Genomic DNA, 19,288 nt, shown 5'->3' with positions numbered 1-19,288 from the left:
TAAGAAAAATAACATTAAAAAACATTTGCTCCCGGTTCCAATTGCCAAGTATTATCTGAGTCCCTGGGTTCAAGGTATCCCATGATTGGAAGCTGTTAGAACCGTCCTGCAGTTAGTTGCTGATATTGCTTACATCCTTGATTATGTCATCAAAGCCCTACTAAAATGATATTTCCTTCCCAAAGCATCTATTGCTAATCAGAGAAGCAGCATGTCTCAGTGGAAAGAGCACGGGCTTTGGAGTCAGAGGTCATGGGTTCGAATCCCAACTCCGCCACATGTCTGCTGTGTGACCTTGGGCAAGTCACTTAACTTCTCTGAGCCTCAGTTACCTCATCTGTAAAATGGGGATTAAGACTGTGAGCCCCACGTGGGACAACTTGATCACCTTGTATCCCCCCCAGCGCTTAGAACAGTGCTCTGCACACAGTAAGCGCTCAGTAAATAAGATTGATTGATTGATTGTATCTCCCAAGCGCTTAGAACAGTGCTTGGCACATTGTAAGTGCTTTACAAATAGCACTGCTATTTTTATTACTACAACCCATCCCAAGATTGTAACAGCATGGTGGCAACACATTGTGCAAAGCTGGGGTACGGAAATAGTCAGTGCCTGTCTTTGATGAAGGCGTGAATCTTTCCCTCTGACTTTGAAGGCAGGCTTAGATTCTGAGCTGTGGCTACAGTGGTCTCCCTAGGGAGACTGGTCATCTTCACCCACTCTGATTTCTGAGAAGCAGCGTGGCCTAGTTGAAAGAGTGCAAGAGGCCCCTCTCCACCCCTTGTCTTCTTCATGACCTTGGGCAAGTTGCTTAATCTCTCTGTGCCTCAATTCCTTCATCTACTAAAGGGGATTCAATACCTGTTCCCTCCCCTACTTAGATAGTGAGCCGCATGTGGGATCTGATTATCTCGCATCTTCCCTGCCACTTAGTACGCAGTAAGCACACCAAATATTATTATTATTCTTCCAGGCCTCCAGTCCGAGAACAGCTTTTTGCTGGCTGCTTGGCCTGTATGGTATCTGGAAAAAAGATAGAACATTATCTCCTAGGGATTTTAATTCCGTTATTTTTCCCAATTCTAGTACCAGATGTTAGAGTTTCGAGGGTCATGACTGCCTGCAGATGTGATTCTGTGACTCCCTTTGAAAGGAAGCCAGTTGTCCTTCCTCTTTCCGAGTGTATTTTTGCCTTTGAGAAAACGCAGAGACTCCCTAACAGCCTTTCAGGACCACTGGAGACATGTCTTTTCCTCCCCGTAATTGTGACACCCATGGAGTAATAGACCTATTTTCTTCATCTTATATGCCACGAAGGAAGCAGTTGAGAAGCAGAAGAATGGAAATATCTATTTCCACCTCACGTGTTCACCCAAAACCAAAGTTGCACCCCAGATCTCTGGACCAATCATCAACATCGTGATGAAAAGCAGGGAGGCCTAGCAGTAGAGCACAGGCCCGGGAGTTAGAGGATCTGGGTTCCAATCCGACTTCGACATTTTGTCTGCTGTGTGACTTTGGGAAGTCACTTCACTTCTCTGTGCCTCAGTTACCTCATCTGTAAAGTGGAGATGGACTGTGAGCCCCACATGGGGCACGGACTGTGTCCAACCTGATTATCTTGTATTTACCTCAACACTTAGTTCCTGGCACCCCGTAAGTGCTTAACCAATACCCTAGAAAAGAAGTTCCTGTTTATTCTCACCTGGGCAAGCTTCCCTGTACAGTTCAATCCATCAGTAAGGTTTACTGAATGTCTACTATGTATAGAGCATTGTACTAAGACCCTCAGAGAAGAGGACAGTAGAAGGACTAGAATTCCAGGAATGCACTTTTCTCTCCATCTCCCTTTCCCCCTTTCCCTCCTTCCTTCTTTCTTTCTCTTCTTTTCTTTTTCCTTTTTTCTCTCCCCCTTCTCTCTCTCCCTCTTTCCTCTCCACTCCTCTGCCTCCTCTATCCTTCTATATCTTTCTCTCTCTGCTCTCCGTCTTTCTTTCCCCCACTCCACACTCCCTTTTCCCCATCCTATTCCTCTCTTCCTCCATCCTTTTTTTCCTCCTTTCCTCCCTTTTCTCTTCATCCCTCACTTCCTGTTTCTCTCACCCTCTCCCTCCATCTCTCCCTCCTTTTGCCCTACAGTTAGCTTTCTTGGTTTTTGTGTGTCCCTTTCTTTCTCCTTATTCATCTTATTCTCTTCCTACTTCTCTTTTGCCACCCAGCCGTGTGAAGTGAAGAATTGATTATCCCTTCAGAGCAGCAAAATAATATGCTTTTGATGGTCCTTTCTGTGTAATTGGGGCCCCAAACCTCTCATTGAGCCAAATCACCCAGATAACTACTCTTGTTCATATGTCACTTTGGCAGTGAACGCTCATTCTGACATGCACACTTATATCATCAAGAGCCTGAATTTCAATTAAAAGACCAAATAACATTCGTAAGTTGTTGTCAGAGTTCTGGGACCTATTGTGCTTTTTTTTTAAGAATTTATTTTCAATCCAAGAGATTCTGATCTTGCAAGTGAAGTTTGATCTCGCCCTGCGTATTGCTGTATAATGCTCTCCCTCCTGCAGTACGGCCTATATTATCACTTAATTTACATAATATTTACCTGATGATACTGCTAGATGCTTCTGAATGCTAATGATAATGATAATTAGGGTATTTGTTAAGCTGTTACCATGTGCCAAGCACTGCAAATCTCTGTCCCACAAAGGGCTCATAGTCTAAGGGAGTTACTTTGGCAGTGTTATCTAGGATGTCTTCTAGACTGTGAGCCCGTTGTGGGCAGGGATTGTCTGTATTTGTTGCTGAATTGTACTTTCCAAGTGCTTAATACAGTGCTGTACACACCATAAGTGCTCCAATAATACAATTGAATGAATGAATGTCTTAAATACCTTTATGGCTTGTAGACAGAACAGATGTAGAGGACTATGATGGGTATTATTTCAGTATGATTCCCTATGCACAATTTGCTCCTCTAATATCAACCCAGTTAGCATATCTCGATCTCAAATATTTCACCACGGACTCCTTGCCCACCTCCTACCTCTGGCTTGGAACTCCTCCCCCCTTCACATCTGACAAATGATCACTCTCCCCACCTTCAAAGCCTTTTTAAAATCACACCTCCCCCAGGCCTCATTTTTCCTATTTCCCTCTCCCTTCCACGTCACCGTTGCACTCGGATTTCCACCCTTTATTCACCCCTTCCTCAGCCCTGCGGCACTTAACTGCTTGTCCATAATGTATTTATTTATATTAGTGACTGCCCCCCTCTCAAGAATATAAACTCACAGTGGGCAGGGAACGTCTCCATCAACTCTGTTAAATTGTACTGTAAGCGCATCGCTCACAGGAAATAATAATAATAATAATAATGGCATTTATTAAGCCCTTACTATGTGCAAAGCACTGTTCTAAGCGCTGGGGAGGTTACAAGGTGATCAGGTTGTCCCACGTGGGGCTCACAGTCTTAATCCCCATTTTACAGATGAGGTAACTGAGGCCCAGAGAAGTTAAGTGACTTGCCCAAAGTCACACAGCTAGCAAGTGGCAGAGCTGGGATTTGAACCCATGACCTCTGGCTCCCAAGCCCGTGCTCTTTCCACTGAGCCACGCTGCTTCTCTGAGTAAATGCTCAGTTAGTGAGATTGGTTGATTGAGTGAAAATGTGAGGCCTCGATTTTATCAGTCAATCAATCAATCATGGTGTTTATTGAGCAATTCCTATGTGCAGAGCATTTTACTAAGCACTTGGACGAGCACAATACAGCAGAATTAGCTGACACATTCCCTGCCCACAATGAGCACTGTTTGGTGTAGTCATTTCCCCTATTATAGACCCACTTATTTTGCCCCTCTAAGCTCCCCCAAACCCTTACTGAACCCCAGCACTCACTGCCCCAGCCATGCCAAGCCACTGAGGCTTAGGAAGCAAATCTGAATTATTTGGGTGAGACTATTCGTTCGTTCAATTGTATTTATTGAGCACTTACTGCCTGCAGAGCACTGTACTGAGCACTTGGGAGAGTACAATAGAATGATCAACAGACACGCTCCCTGCAGTTTCCCCTGCATCTCCAATTCACGGCCCAAGCTTGACTGGTCATTCATTCACTCATTCAGTCGTATTTATTGAGCGCTTACTGTGTGCAGAGCACTGTACTAAGCCCTTGCCTGTTCTTTCATCCACCAGATCCTCATGGTTGTTTTTCAGCCAAATGTTGAATTATGAGATGATGGTCCCAATGCCTTGGTAGTCTGGCAGGATGCCTGTTTAGTGCCACAGGGGAAGTGGAGCTGTGAGCTTGAAGGATGAGGAAGCCAGGACCAGTCAATCAGTCATATTAATAGATGTGTCATTTGGTAATAATGATGACATTTGTTAAGAACTTACTATGTGTGAAGCACTGAGGGGGATACAAGGTGATCAGGTTGTCCCACGTGAGGCTCACAGTCGTAATCCCCATTTTACAGATGAGGTAACTGATGCTCAAAGAAGTTAAGTGACTTGTCCAAGGTCACACAGCAGACATGTGGCAGAGCTGGGATTCGAACCCACGACTTCTGACTCCAAAGCCCGGGCTCTTTCCACTGAGCCAAGCTGTTTCTATATTATTATTATTATTAATCATATGTGCTAAACAAATACCATTATTATTAGTAGTAATCATAATAATAATGGTATTTGTTAAGCGCATACTATGTGCCAAGTACCGTTCTAAACACTGGGGTAGATACAAGGCAATCAGATTGTCCCCTGTGGGGCTCACATTTTTAATCCCCATTTTACAGATGAGGGAACTGAGGCCCAGAGAAGTTAAGTGACTTGCCCAAACTCACACAGCTGACAAGCAGCGGAGTCAGGATTAGACCCCACAGACTCTGACTCTCTGCTAAGCACTTACTGTGTACCAGGCAATTTTCAAAGGGCTGGAGTGGGTACAAGTAAATCAGGTTGGACACAATCCCTGTCCCACGTAATAATAATAATGACTTTGGTATTTGCTAAGCTCTTACAGTGTGCCAGGCACTGTACTAAGCACTGGGGTGGATATGAGCAAATTGGATCAGACAAAGTCCCTGTCCCACATGGGGCTTACAGTTCTCAGTCCCCATTCCTCAGCCCTCAATTCTCATCTCAGCCCCCAGGTGAGGGAACTGAGGCATGGAGAAGTGAAGTGACTTACCCAAGGTCACACAACAGACAAGTGGCAGAGCCGGGATTAGAATCCAGGTCTTTTTTAATTCTCAGGGCCGTGCTCTAACCGTTAGACAACGCTGCTTCTCAGTATATGAGAGACACATTCCCTGCCCACAGTGAGGTTACAGTATGGAGGGTCATTGACAGCAGCGTGCGGTGAGCTGACACTCTTAGTCAATCTGGTTCCCCCTCTCAGCCTTCTCTCCCACCCCTTCCTCTTCCTCCCTATACCTGCAGAAACTTTACACCTTGGAGATATAAATTTGGTCTTATGCTTCTATTCTGTTAGACTCTATTTTGCTGCTTGCATTTCTCTGAATCTCTCCATCATCCGTAATTGAGCTTCCCAATCCCTTTGAGACGTCCACATTTTGATCAGAAACCTTGCTTTTTAAGCACTTACTATCTCTCAGCTACTTCATTCAATCGTGTTTATTGAGTGCTTACTCTGCGCAGAGCACTGTACTAAGAGCTTGGGAGAGTACAATACAACAATAAACAGACACATTCTCTGCCCACAACGAGCTTGCGGTCTAGAGTAGGAGGAGGCAGACATCAATACGAATAAATGAATGAAATAAGTAAAATCTACCAAGTGCTGGAGTAGATACCAACTAATCAGGTTGGACACGGTTCATTTCCCACCCGGGACTCCAAGTCGTAATCCCCATTTTACAGAGGAGGTGACTGAGGCACAGAGAAGTGAAGTGACTTGCCCATGGTCACCCAGCAGACGACTGGTGGGACAGGGATTAGAACCCAGGTCCCTCTGACAGCCAGGAAAGTTCTCTATCCACTAGGCCATGCTGCTTCTGCTTCAGCCTTCTTCCTTAAACTCTGAGCCCACTATGGGGCAGGGACCCCCCCCCAGAATGCTAGCACCTCCTCTCTCTCTCTCTCTCTCTCTCTCTCTCTCTCTCTCTCTCTCTCTCTCTCTCGCTCGCTCGCTCGCTCGCTGTTTTTTTGTGATGGAAAAGTTTCCCAAAGAGCCAGTGCCATAGCCACAACCAGTGTGGCTCAGAGATGAAGTTTCCCCCACAACAGAAATGTTCTGGGATTGAAATCTGGGCTCCCCAGTACAGACTCAATAAATCAATTTGTTATCAATTTATTATCAATTTATTATTAATTTATCAATTTAGAGAAGCAGTGTGGCTCAGTGGAAAGAGCCCGGGCTTTGGAGTCAGAGGTCACGGGTTCAAGTCCCGGCTCCGCCAATTGTCAGCTGTGTGACTTCGGGCAAGTCACTTCACTTCTCTGGGCCTCAGTTCCCTCATCTGTAAAATGGGGATGAAGACTGTGAGCCCCCCGTGGGACAACCTGATCACCTTGTAACCTCCCCAGTGCTTAGAACAGTGCTTTGCACATAGTAAGCGCTTAATAAATGCCATTATAAAAAAATCAATCAATGGCATTTATTCAATCAGTCAGTCACTCATACTGAGCACTACTGTGTGTAGAGCACTGTACAAAGCACTTGAGAGAGTTCAATAGGCAGACACATTTTCTGCCCACAACGAGCTTAAAGTCTCGAGGGAGCGTCAGTATTTACTGTGTGCAGAGTCCTTCAGCGTTTAGAACAGTGCTTGGAACATAGTAAGCGCTTAACAAATGCCATCAATATTATCACTAAGCGCTTGGGAGAGTCCAACAGAGTTGGCAGACGTGTTCCCTGCCCGCAACAAGCTTGCAGTCTAGATGGGGCCTAGCAGAGTCAATCAATCAATCAATCAATCAATCAATCGTATTTATTGAGCGCTTACTGTGTGCAGAGCACTGTACTAAGCGCTTGGGAAGTACAAGTTGGCAACGTATAGAGACAGTCCCTACCCAACAGTGGGCTCACAGTCTAAAAGGGGGAGACAGAGAACAAAGCCAAACATACTAACAAAATCATCATCATCATCATCAATCATATTTATTGAGCGCTTACTATGTGCAGAGCACTGTACTAAGCGCTTGGGAAGTACAAATTGGCGACATATAGAGACAGTCCCTACCCAACAGTGGGCTCACAGTCTAAAAGGGGGAGACAGAGAACAAAGCCAAACATACTAACAAAATAAAATAAATAGAATAGATATGGACAAGTAAAATAAATAAATTGAGTGATAACCCATCATCATCAGTCATATTTATTGAGCGCTTACTGTGTGCAGAGCACTGTACTAAGCACTTGGGAAGTACAAATATGTACAAACATATATACATATATACAGGTGCTGTGGGGAAGGGAAGGAGTTAAGATGGGGGGATGGAGAGGGGGACGAGGGGGAGAGGAAGGAAGGGGGTCAGTCTGGGAAGGCCTCCTGGAGGAGGTGAGCTCTCAGAGTCACAGAGCGTGTGACTCTGGAACTTCAAATTGGAATTTTCAGAGCTTCCACCCCTTCTGAGGGTCGCACCTGGGGAGTTTCCAGTCCTCTACCAGTCTCGACTACTGAAGGGAGAGTCAAGCAGAGACCTACCCATTCCATTTCTAGGTTGGGCAGTGGCTAGCGAGTGGCTGGCCATCTTCTACAAGTCAAAACTCCCCTGTGCTGGGCAGCAGCGGCGTGGGAGAGAGTCGAGGCCGGAGACTCAGGTTTACGACGTGGAAGGAGGCAATGGGAAGCCAATTCCGGATTTTTACCGAGAAAGCTCTATGGATCCGCTAACAGAACGATTGCAGATGGAGGTGGGACGTTCCGGGAGAGATGCGTCCATGGCGTCGCTGTGGGTCGAAGACGACTCAACAGCATGAGACTAGAGTTTCCACCTATATGGCGTGTTGTAGTCTTCCCTCACAGTTGGCTTAAATGCTGTTAATTCCCTTATTGTCTTGTGCGTCGTTCACAGGTTGCTTCGAGTGCTGTATCAAATGCCTGGGAGGCATCCCATACGCTTCCCTGATTGCCACCATCCTGCTGTATGCCGGGGTCGCCCTGTTCTGCGGCTGTGGGCACGAGGCCCTCTCGGGGACGGTCAACATCCTGCAGACTTACTTCGAGATGGGCCGGACAGCTGGGGACACATTGGACGTCTTCACCATGTAAGTCCCCTGCTTGGTGTCTGCTGCTTTATAATGATGGCATTTATTAAGCGCTTACTATGTGCAAAGCCCGGTTCTAAGCGCTGGGGAGGTTACAAGGTGATCAGGTTGTCCCACGGGGGGCTCGCAGTCTTCATCCCCGTTTTACAGATGTGGTGACTGAGGCACCGAGAAGTGTGCCTGAAGTCACACAGCTGACAATTGGAGTCGGGGTTTGAACCCATGACCTCTGACGCCAAAGCCCGTGCTCTTTCCACTGAGCCACGCTGCTGTTTTCTGAATGGATTTCTGCCCCCCAAAAAAACCCCTCGTAGCATGGCTTAGTGGATAGAACACAGGCCTGGAAATCAGAAGGACCTGGGTTCTAATCCTGGCTCCGCCACTTGTCTCCTGTGTGACCTTGGGCAAGTCACTTCACTTCCCTGTGCCTCAGTTCCCTCATCTGGAGAGTGGGGATTAACACTGTGAGCCCGATGTAGGACATGGATGGTGACCAACCCATTTTGCTTGGATTCTCTCCAGCGCTTAGTACAGTGCCTTGCACCTAGTAAATAATGTCTGTCACCCTTCTAGACTTTAAGCTCCTTGTGAGCAGGGAATGTGTCTACCAATTCTGTTGTTTTGTAATAATAATAATAATAATAATAACAACAACAATAATAATAATAATAATAATAATAATGGTATTTGTTAAGTGCTTACTATGTGCCAATACAATTGAAGCCTTTTCCTCTTGGCTGGGTCATCACAACACTATGTTAGGAAACATTTGGACCGTGTTAACAGCTATTGGAAAACGTTTAGTACATATTTACTATTCTTTTTATTTTGTTAATGATGTGCACATAGCTTTAATTCTATTTGTTCTGACGATTTTGACACCTGCCTACATGTTTTGTTGTCTGTCTCCCACTTCTAGACTGTGAGCCCACTGTTGGGTAGGGACTTTCTCTATATGTTGCCAACTTGTACTTCCCAAGCGCTTAGTACAGTGCTCTGCAGACAGTAAGCGCTCAATAAATACAATTGAATGAATGAATGAAAGTACCCCCCAAATGCTTAGTAAGTGCATAATCAATGCCATTAATTGATTGATTAAAGAGCACTTTATTACTCTCTGTATTATAATAAGAGACTGTATCTTTTATGACTTCTGTAGTGATGTAATCATTTCCCCTCTCATTCATTCCATCGGTCGTATTTACTGGGGGCTTACTGTGTGCAATATGTTACTAACTTGTACTCCCCAAGCGCTTTAGTCCAGTGCTCTGCACACAGTAAGCGCTCAATAAATATGATTGGATGAATAAATGAATGAATGTGCAGAACACTGTACTAAGTGCTTGGGTGAGTACAATAAAACAATGGACACATTCCCTGCCCACGACTCGCTTACAGTCTCTCCGTGTCTAGCTGTTGCCTTTCCCCTCCGATTCCCCTCCCCACACTGGACTCCCCCCGCCCTCCCCAGGCACTTACAAGTTTAGGTGCCATTTTGAGGCATTAGATAATTCAACTAACGCCTCAGACTTGACTTGACCGCCAAGGTTCACCGTTCTCCCAGATAGAATATCGGTCATTTCATTAAGCTCTAACTTATCGACTTCCTCTCTGAAACCCATTAGTGCGGAAAAGCCTCAGATCGATGTTCACGATCCTTGGTCTTTCCTCAGTCCGACTCACTCGAAAGAGGAATGTCTGGGCAAAGGAAGGGCCCAGGATCCAAGCAGCTCATTTCTAGGAAAACTGTTTTTAGTGGCCCTGAAACATTTTCCTCCCTGACAGAGTTCGTCCCCCTCTCCATCCCCCCCAATCTTACCTCCTTCCCTTCCCCACAGCACCTGTATATATGTTTGTACATATTTATTACTCTATTTATTTATTTATTTATTTATTTTACTTGTACATATCTATTCTATTTATTTTATTTTGTTAGTATGTTTGATTTTGTTCTCTGTCTCCCCCTTTTAGACTGTGAGCCCACTGTTGGGTAGGGACTGTCTCTATATGTTGCCAGCTTGTACTTCCCAAGCACTTAGTACAGTGCTCTGCACACAGTAAGCGCTCAATAAATACGATTGATTGATTGATTGATTGATTGATTGGGGCTGGGTTTCTCTCGGAGCTTGTGGGAAGGTGGGCGGGAAGAGCCGATGGCCTGCCCTCCAGGGCTGACTCATCATCATCATCATCATCATCATCATCATCATCATCATCATCATCATCAGTCGTATTTATTGAGCGCTTACTGTGTGCAGGGCACTGTACTAAGCGCTTGGGAAGTACAAATTGGCAACATATAGAGACAGTCCCTACCCAACAGTGGACTCCAGCTGGGACTTGGGCTCAGTGCTTCTGGAGAAATTTTGGGTAAGGAACCCCACCTTTGATCGAAAGCAGTCCCTAACGCCATCTCGAAGCAGACACGCCGGGCTCTCCTTATTCCTGTCCAGGTTTTGCATTTGAGAAGCAGCAATAGTAATAATAATAATAATAATAATAATAATAAAAGTAATAATAATAATAATAATAATAATAGCATTTATTAAGCACTTACTATGTGCAAAGCACTGTTCTAAGCACTGGGGAGGTTACAAGGTGATCAGGTTGTCCCACAGGGGGCTCACTGTCTCAATCCCCATTTTACAGATGAGGTAACTGAGGCCCAGAGAAGTTGTGACTTGCCCAAAGTCACACAGCCGACAGTTGGCGGAGCTGGGATTTGAACCCATGACCTCTGACTCCAAAGCCCGGGCTCGCAAGGTTTAGTGAGTAGAGTGCAGGTCTGAGAGTCAGAAGGATCTGGGTTCTAATCCCTGCTCCACCGCCCGTCTGCTGTGTGACCCTGGGCAAGTTGGTTCACCTCTATGTGCCCCACTTATCTCAACTCTTAAATGGAAATTAAGATTGAGAGCCCCATGTGGGACATGGACCGTGTCCAACCTGATCATCTTGTATCTACCCCAGTTCTTAGTATAATTCCTGGCACATAATAAGTGCTTAATAAACGCCGCTAAAAAACAAACAGAGAAACAAAAAATCCAGGGTTTGGTGCCACAGGATCCATTTTAATCAGGAAAGTGGAATTGACTCCATATGACCTAAATTGAAATTGAGAAGCAATATGGCCTTGTGGATAGAGCCCGGGACCGGGAATAATGATAATAATAATAATAATAATAATAATAATAATAATAATAATAATAATGATAATAATAATAGCATTTATTAAGCACTTACTATGTGCCAAGCACTGTTCTAAGCGCTGGGGTAGGTACAAAGTAATCAGGTTGTCCCACGTCGAGCTCACAGTCTTCATCCCCATTTTACAGGTGAGATAACTGAGGCACAGAGAAGGTAAGTGACTTGTCCAGAGTCATCCAGCTGACAAGTGGCGGAGCCGGAATTTGAACCCATGACCTCTGACTCCAAAGCCCAGGCTCTTTCTGCTGAGCCACGCTGCTTCTCCAGAAGGACCAGGGTTCTAATCCCAGCTCCTCTACTTGTCTGCTGGGTGACCTTGGGCAAGTCACTCCACTTCCCTGGGCCTCAGTTATCTCATCTATCAAATGGAGATTGAGACTGTGAGCCCCACGTGGGACATCCAACCTGACTATCCTATGTCTACCCCAGGGCTTAGTACAGTGCCTGATATGTAGTAAGTGCTTAACAAATTGCAATAAAAAAAAATGAAAACAGTTTAAGCCATTATCTGGAGTGACGCCTGCTGGCATTTTGCTTTTTCTTTCTTATCCCAGATTATGAGTCTGGGTATCCTTCCAGCGATGAGAAGATCACCTTTCTCTTTATAAGTTTGGCAGTTTGTTTCCAGCTAGGAGTGTATCTCCTTTTTTGTGTGCTCCTGGGCTACCCGGAGCCTCTCGGACTTTAGGTTTTTCCCAGAAGTTGAATTTATTGCGCGTGGGGCTTTCCATGTATTTATGTTAGAGTTTCTAGGGCCCTTCAGGGATGTGAGCCCATAAATTAGAAAGGATCACTGGGCCTCTGTGTTTTATTGTTTTCAATTCTTGGTCCCAAGTTCATTGTCCTTTTTACAGTCACTCTGTCTCTCAGTTTGACAGTCATCCCTGACGTGGAGAGGGAACTGAGCCCTGGCTATTTTTCCCTCTGGGCTGTGAGGCACTTTGGGCTTTAGTGGGGAAATCAAGGAAGATATTCGGATCTTCCTTCCTATCCTGTGGGTTGAACCGGAGAGGAAAGAAGCATTTCAGTGTTGCCAACCCTTTCTTACGTCATTCATGATTTCAGTTCTTGTCTTCTCCTCAGCCCCCAAATCATTTCCTCCAATCCCAGTGCCTTCACCTACACCTGCATAGATTTTTTTCTCCTCATCTGCCACCAGGCATTCCTGTCTACTCTGATCCCTTCCACACAACGATCAATCAGTCATTGGTAATAATTGTGGTGTTTGTCAAGCGCTTACTATGTTCCAGGCATCGTACTAAGCGCTGCAGTGTATACAGGCAAATGGGGTTGGACATAATCTCTGTCCCACATGGGGCTCATTCATTGAGCACTCATTATATGAGAAGCAGTGTGGCTCAATGGAAAGAGCATGGGCGTGGGAGTCAGAGGTCATGAGTTCAAATCCTGGCTCCGCCAATTATCAGCTGTGTGACTTTGGGCAAGTCACTTAAACTTCTCTGTGCCTCAGTTCCCTCAGCTGTAAAATGAGGATTAAGACTGTGAGCCCTACGTGGGACAACCTGATCATCTTGTATCCTCCTCAGCACTTAGAACAGTGCTTTGCTCATAGTAAGCACTTAATAAATACCATCATTATTATCTTGTATCCTCCCCATCGCTTAGAACAGTGCTTTGCTCATAGTATGCGCTTAACAAATGCCATTATTATTATTATTATTATGAAGAGCACTCTACCAAGCCCTGAGGAGAATACGATGACTGAGTAAATATGGTCCCTGTCCTCCTAAGGGCTTACAGTCTGAGGATATTTTCTTCCTAGTTCTTCAGTATTATATCTCCACATTTTCTGTTTCTCTCCTCTGTTTTCTGTCTCTCTCTCTCTTCCTCCTTCTATCAGGAGAAGCAGCATGGCCTTGTGGAAAGAGGGAGAATCAGAGGACGTGGGTTCTACTCTCGCTCTATAACTTGCTTGTTGTGTGATCTTGGGCAAGTCAATTAATCTATGGCATTTAATTGAGCCCTTTACTGTGTGCAGAACATTGTTGCAAAACATTAGAAATTAGGGGGGCAGCTAGCAAGAGTCAATCAGATCTGTTTCCTTAGCGCACTGCCCCAATTTGCTATTGCTCCTCCGACAATGTAGTTTGGTTTGACTCCTTCCCATTCAAGGCACTTAAAGTGGAGTGCTCTCAGAGAGGTAGTTTTCAGTGTCCAGCATTTGATATTGATTATCACTACATTAAAGATTTTGATGCCTCAGGATAGGAAGCTACAAATATAATATTCATAATCTGAACTCTTAAAAGATAATAATGGTAGTATTTGTTAAGCACTTACTATGTGCAAAGCACTGGACTAAGCACTGAAATAGACACAAGATAATCATCCAGATCCAGTCCTTGTCGTTTATTCTGATGACTTGACGCCTGTCCGCATGTTTTGATTTGTTGTCTGTCTCCCCCTTATAGAGTGTGAGCCCGTTGTTGGGTAGGGGCCATCTCTATATGTTGCCAACTTGTACTTCCCAAGCGCTTAGTACAGTGCTCTGCCCACAGTAAGTGCTCAATAAATACAATTGAATAAATGAATGAATGAATGAATAGAGGCTCAATAGAATCCACCACTATTATTTTCATTAGAGTGAATTATCTGGATTGACCGCAGGTCCTGGGTTTGGCTGTGGCTGGAAAAATGGGGGGCTGCCAATCAGGATTGGGACCCATGAATTGCATCTTAAACCCCAGTCCTGGATCACTGGCAGAACATTTTCCTCTCCTCCTCCCCATCTCCCCGCCCTACTTCCTTCCCCTACCCACAGCACTCGTATATATATTTGTACAGATTCTTATTTTACTTGTACATATTTACTATTCTATTTATTTTGTCAATGTTGTGCATATAGCTTTAATTCTATTTCTTCCGATGACTTTGACACCTGTCTAAGTGTTTTGTTTTGTTGTCTGTCTCCCTCTTCTAGACCGTTGTTGGGTAGGGACCGTCTCTATGTGTTGCCGACTTGTACTTCCCAAGTGCTTAGTACAGTGCTCTGCACACAGTAAGCGCTCAATAAATATGATTGAATGAATGCATGAATCAGTAGTATCCATCGCTATTATTTTCATTCGAGTGAATTATCTGGATTGACCGCTGGTCCTGGGTTTGGTTGAGGCTGGAAAGATGGGGGGCTGCAAATCAAGATTGGGACCCATGCATGCATCTTAAACCCCAGTCCTGGATCACTGGCAGAATATCTGGGCAAGCATCTGCACGCCCTCATCCTCTCCATGGGAAAAACGGGCAGTTTCAGGGCTTGGATAATCCCCCCCAGAATCTCTGGATTTTTCTCTCTCCCAACCAGCTGAGAACAAAGATCATAATATCTTTCTTCCTGTGCCTGCCACGTAGGCATCACAGCATCTCTGAGCTCCGGGCCGATTTGTATTTGTGCTCTTTGAAGGCTATGTGCTCTTATCGCATAGCTGATGGAAGAACAGGAAAGAAAAGCAGAGTGGCCTAGTTGATAGGGCACAGCTGTGGGAATCATAAGGACCTGAGTTCCAATCCCGGCTCCAGCACTTGTCTGCTCTGTGACCATGGGCAAGTCACTTCCCTTTTCTAGGCCTCAGTTCCTCGTCTGTAAAACGGGGATTAAGACAGTGAGCCCTGTGTGGAACTGGGACTGTGTCCACCCTGATGAACTCTTATCTACGCAGTGCTTATAGTGCCTGGCACATAGTAAGCACTTTGTAAATATTTAGTACAGTCCTCTGCACACAGTAAGCGCTCAATAAATACGATCGCATGAAATACCATCAAAAATCCCTTTACCATCTCTGGGTTTCAGCTAAAAAGAAACACTTCCAAATCTCTGGGTCTCATCTTCCCCCTCTGTAGAATGAGGATTAACAAATATTCATTCATTCATTCATTCATTCAATCGTATTTCTCCCTCTCCCTGAAGCAGGGAGCCCCACCTGGGGTAAGGATTGGGCCTGATTGAATTATCTTGCCTCAAATCCAGTACTTAGCCTAGTGCTTAGCACGAAATAACTGTTAAGCAAATGTTATCGTTATTCATTATCAACGTAGACTCAGTCTTTCTGGCCGTCTGTGGGGCGAAACCCAACAAGCTGAGACTATAAAGGGGGACAGAGACACAACCCTCCCCATTCCCCAGACAAAGCGGGGCACCTCCCTCTTGTCAGACATTTTCAAATCAGTTGGTTCACTGCAGCCGTGAGAGTGGAGACTCCAGGTGTATGCAACCAGAAAGGCGAAAGCCAACAAACTGAGAATATAAAGGGGGACAGAGACGCGTCCCTCCCCAGTCCCCAGACAAAGCGGGGCACCTCCCTCTTGTCAGACATTTTCAAATCAGTTGGTTCACTGCAGCCGTGAGAGTGGAGACTCGAAGTGTATGTAAGCAGAAAACTCCCGGCACGCTCGGGGGTGAGTAGATCATCATCATCATCAATCGTATTTATTGAGTGCTTACTATGTGCAGAGCACTGTACTAAGCGCTTGGGAAGTACAAATTGGCAACATCTAGAGACAGTCCCTACCCAACAGTGGGCTCACAGTCTAAAAGGGGGAGACAGAGAACAAAACCAAACATACTAACAAAATAAAATAGAATAGATATGTACAAGTAAAATAAATAAATAAATAAATAGAGTAATAAATATGTCCAAACATATATACATATATACAGGTGCTGTGGGGAAGGGAAGGAGGTAAGATGGGGGGGATGGAGAGGAGGAGGAGGGGGAGAGGAAGGAAGGGGCTCAGTCTGAGTAGATGAATGTCAACAATTGTTCTAACAGCTACCCTGGAGGGAGGAAAAGGTGGTGACATTCTGTTGCTTAAACCCTTGAATGGCAGAAAATAAGAATGAGCCAGTTATCAAAGGGAATTCTTAAAGCAGGGACACTAGCAGCTGTCCTTTATTTGTTATATATATTTCTATACGTATAAAACGTATATATGTTTCTCTCCACCCACCCTCTGGCCTGGATCGCCCTCCCTCCTCAATCAATCAATCAATCGTATTTATTGAGCGCTTACTGTGTGCAGAGCGCTGTACTAAGCGCTTGGGAAGTACAAGTTGGCAACATATAGAGACGGTCCCTACCCAACAACGGGCTCACAGTCTAGAAGGGCGAGACAGAGAACAAAACAAAACATATTAACAGAATAAAATCAATAGAATAAATATGTACAAATAAAATAAATAGAATAAAATAGAGAAGCAGCATGGCTCAGAGGAAAGGGCATGGGCTTTGGAGTCAGAGGTCATGGGTTCAAATCCCAGCTCTGCCAATTCTCAGCTGTGTGACTTTGGGCAAGTCACTTAACTTCTCTGTGCCTCAGTTACCTCATCTGTAAAATGGGGATTAAAACTGTGAGCCCCTACAGACAGTTACTCTCCCCAACTTCAAAGCCTTATTGAAGGCCCGCCTCTTCCAAGAGGCCTTCCCCGATTAAGCCCCACTTTTCCTCATCTCCCACTCCCTTCGGTGTCACCCTGACTTGCTCCCTGTCTTCTTTCCCCCTCCCAGTCCCACAGCATTCATTCATTCATTCAATCGTATTTATTGAGCGCTTACTGTGTGCAGAGCACTGTACTAAGCGCTTGGGATGTACAAGTTGGCAACATATAGAGACGGTCCCTACCCAACAGTGGGCTCACAGTCTAGAAGGCTCACAGTTTAGAAGCACTTATGTATATATCTGTATTTTTTAAAAATTAATTGTGGGCAGGGAAGGTGTCTGTTTATTGTTGTATTGTACCCTCCCAAGTGCTTAGCACAGTGCTCTGCCCAAAGGAAGTACACAATAAATACGATTGAATGAATTAATGAATGAATGAACGTTTATCTATGTTTACATAAGCAGCGTGGCTCAGTGGAAAGAGCCCAGGCTTTGGAGTCAGAGGTCACGGGTTCAAATCCTGGCCCTGACAACTGTCAGCTGTGTGACTTTGGGCAAGTCACAACTTCTCTGTGCCTCAGTGACCTCATCTGTAAAATGGGGATTAAAACTGTGAACCCCCTGTGGAACAACCTGATCACCTTGTAACCTCCCAGTGCTTAGAATACTGCTTTGCACATAGTAAGCACTTAACAAATACCATTATTATTATTATTATTATTATGTGTATGTTATATTGTTATATTGCACTCTCCCAAGTGCTTAGTACAGTGCTCTGCCCACAGTAAGTGCTCAAAAATAGCACTGATTGATTGATTGGGCTTTTGAGGGAGGAAGAGACCAGGCTGCTCTGGAGGAGCAGGTCAAATAGGATGGTCTTCCTGCAGCACCATCCTCGGTTGAGCAGTGTGGGCTAGTGGCTAGAGCACAGGCCTGGGTGTCAGAAGGACCTGGATTCTAATCCTGGCTCCTCTACTTGTCTGCAGTGTGACCTTAGGCAAGTCATTTCTCTTCTCTGGGTCTCAGTTTCCTTGTCTGGAAAGTGGGGATTAAGACTGTGAGTCCCATAGGGGACAGGGACTGGGTCCAGCAGATTAGCTTGTAGCTATAACTATGCTAGCATTTAGCATGATGCCTGGCCCATAGCTACTCTATCACTTAGTACAGTGCCTGACCCATAGTAAGAACTTAACAAATTCAAAAAAAAGAAAAAAGCTCTGCTCTCCAGATAAATCAAACCTCGAGACACCACCCAGGAAGGAAGGAGCATATCGCACCAGTGACTGTAGACATACAAATCGGTAAAACAAGTTGGAGGGAGGAAAGTGTTTTTGGCCTTTTCCCTATGTCAATCAATGATATTTATTGAGCACTTACCGTGTGCAGAGCACTGCACTAAGTGCTTGGGAGAGTACAATACAACACAGTTGGTAGACATATTCCCTGCCTTCATTCCCACCGTGGTGGTGTTCCCCACAGCACCTGTATATATGTATATATGTTTGTACATACTTATTACTCTATTTATTTATTTATTTTACTTGTACATATCTATTCTATTTATTTTGTTAGTATGTTTGGTTTTGTTCTCTGTCTCCCCCTTTTAGACTGTGAGCCCACTGTTGGGTAGGGACCATCTCTATATGTTGCCAACTTGTACTTCCCTAGCGCTTAGTACAGTGCTCTGCACACAGTAAGCGCTCAATAAATACGATTGATGATGATGATGATGATGATGATTTCTGAGGCTTTAGTCCCATGCCGAGTCCAGCCAGAATATCTCTTTTGTTATTTTGTACTTTGCCAAGAGCTTAGTACAGTGCTTTGCCCAGAGTGAGGGCTCAATAAATACGATTGAATGAATGAATCTTCAGTAGTCACTCTTGGTCTTCATCAGAGGGGACCAGTGCAGAGCTCACACTCTGATGAGCCGTTTTGTTTTTGAGGGAGCCCTAGGGTTGTCAGTCATTTTCCTGATGCCTAGGCAGATTTGTGACCATGGGAAATACCCTGTTTGTGTTCTGAAGTCAGCCGTACCAGGCTTTTTTCCACAGGGAAAGCTTGCAATTCTTCTCTCTGGTAGTTTAATGGTTACTCCATTGGGTGCAATTAGGTGCAATTGTTTTCAGGTAGACAAGTGAAGATTGGCATGGCTGGGAGAGACTCGTCTTCCTTTGCTGCCAAATCGATCCTCTTCTGTGCTACCTCTCTCCCCATCTCTACTGCTTTCCTCCATTCCTCTCCCATTCTTCTTTCCCTCCCTCTCTCTTCTTCTCCCTCTCTTCCTCCCTCTCTCCATCCTTTTCTCCCTCATCTCTTTCTCTCTCTTCCTCCCTCTCTCCCTCCCTTTCCCTACCCTCTTCCACTCTTTCTCTCTCTGTCTCCCCTCTATCTCATCTCTCTCTCTCTCTCTCTCTTTCTCTCTCTCTCTCTCTCTCTCTCTCTCTCTCTC

General features: G+C 45.0%; 1 protein-coding gene across 3 annotated transcripts in view; it reads left to right on the top strand.

The window, feature by feature from the left end:
- Positions 1 to 19,288, top strand: part of GPM6A (glycoprotein M6A) — a 242,107-nt gene that overhangs the window by 169,179 nt on the left and 53,640 nt on the right. For all 3 annotated transcript variants that reach the window (XM_038755161.1, XM_038755159.1, XM_038755160.1), the window contains exon 2: positions 8,046 to 8,238. In XM_038755161.1, the coding sequence (XP_038611089.1) occupies positions 8,046 to 8,238 (193 nt within the window). The remainder of the gene's footprint in view (positions 1 to 8,045; positions 8,239 to 19,288) is intronic.

The sequence above is a fragment of the Tachyglossus aculeatus genome, chromosome 12 (genome assembly GCF_015852505.1).
Source record: "Tachyglossus aculeatus isolate mTacAcu1 chromosome 12, mTacAcu1.pri, whole genome shotgun sequence".
NCBI classification, from domain to species: domain Eukaryota; kingdom Metazoa; phylum Chordata; class Mammalia; order Monotremata; family Tachyglossidae; genus Tachyglossus; species Tachyglossus aculeatus.
Note: the sequence above shows the minus strand (reverse complement) of the source record. Positions and strands in the feature narration are given on the sequence as shown.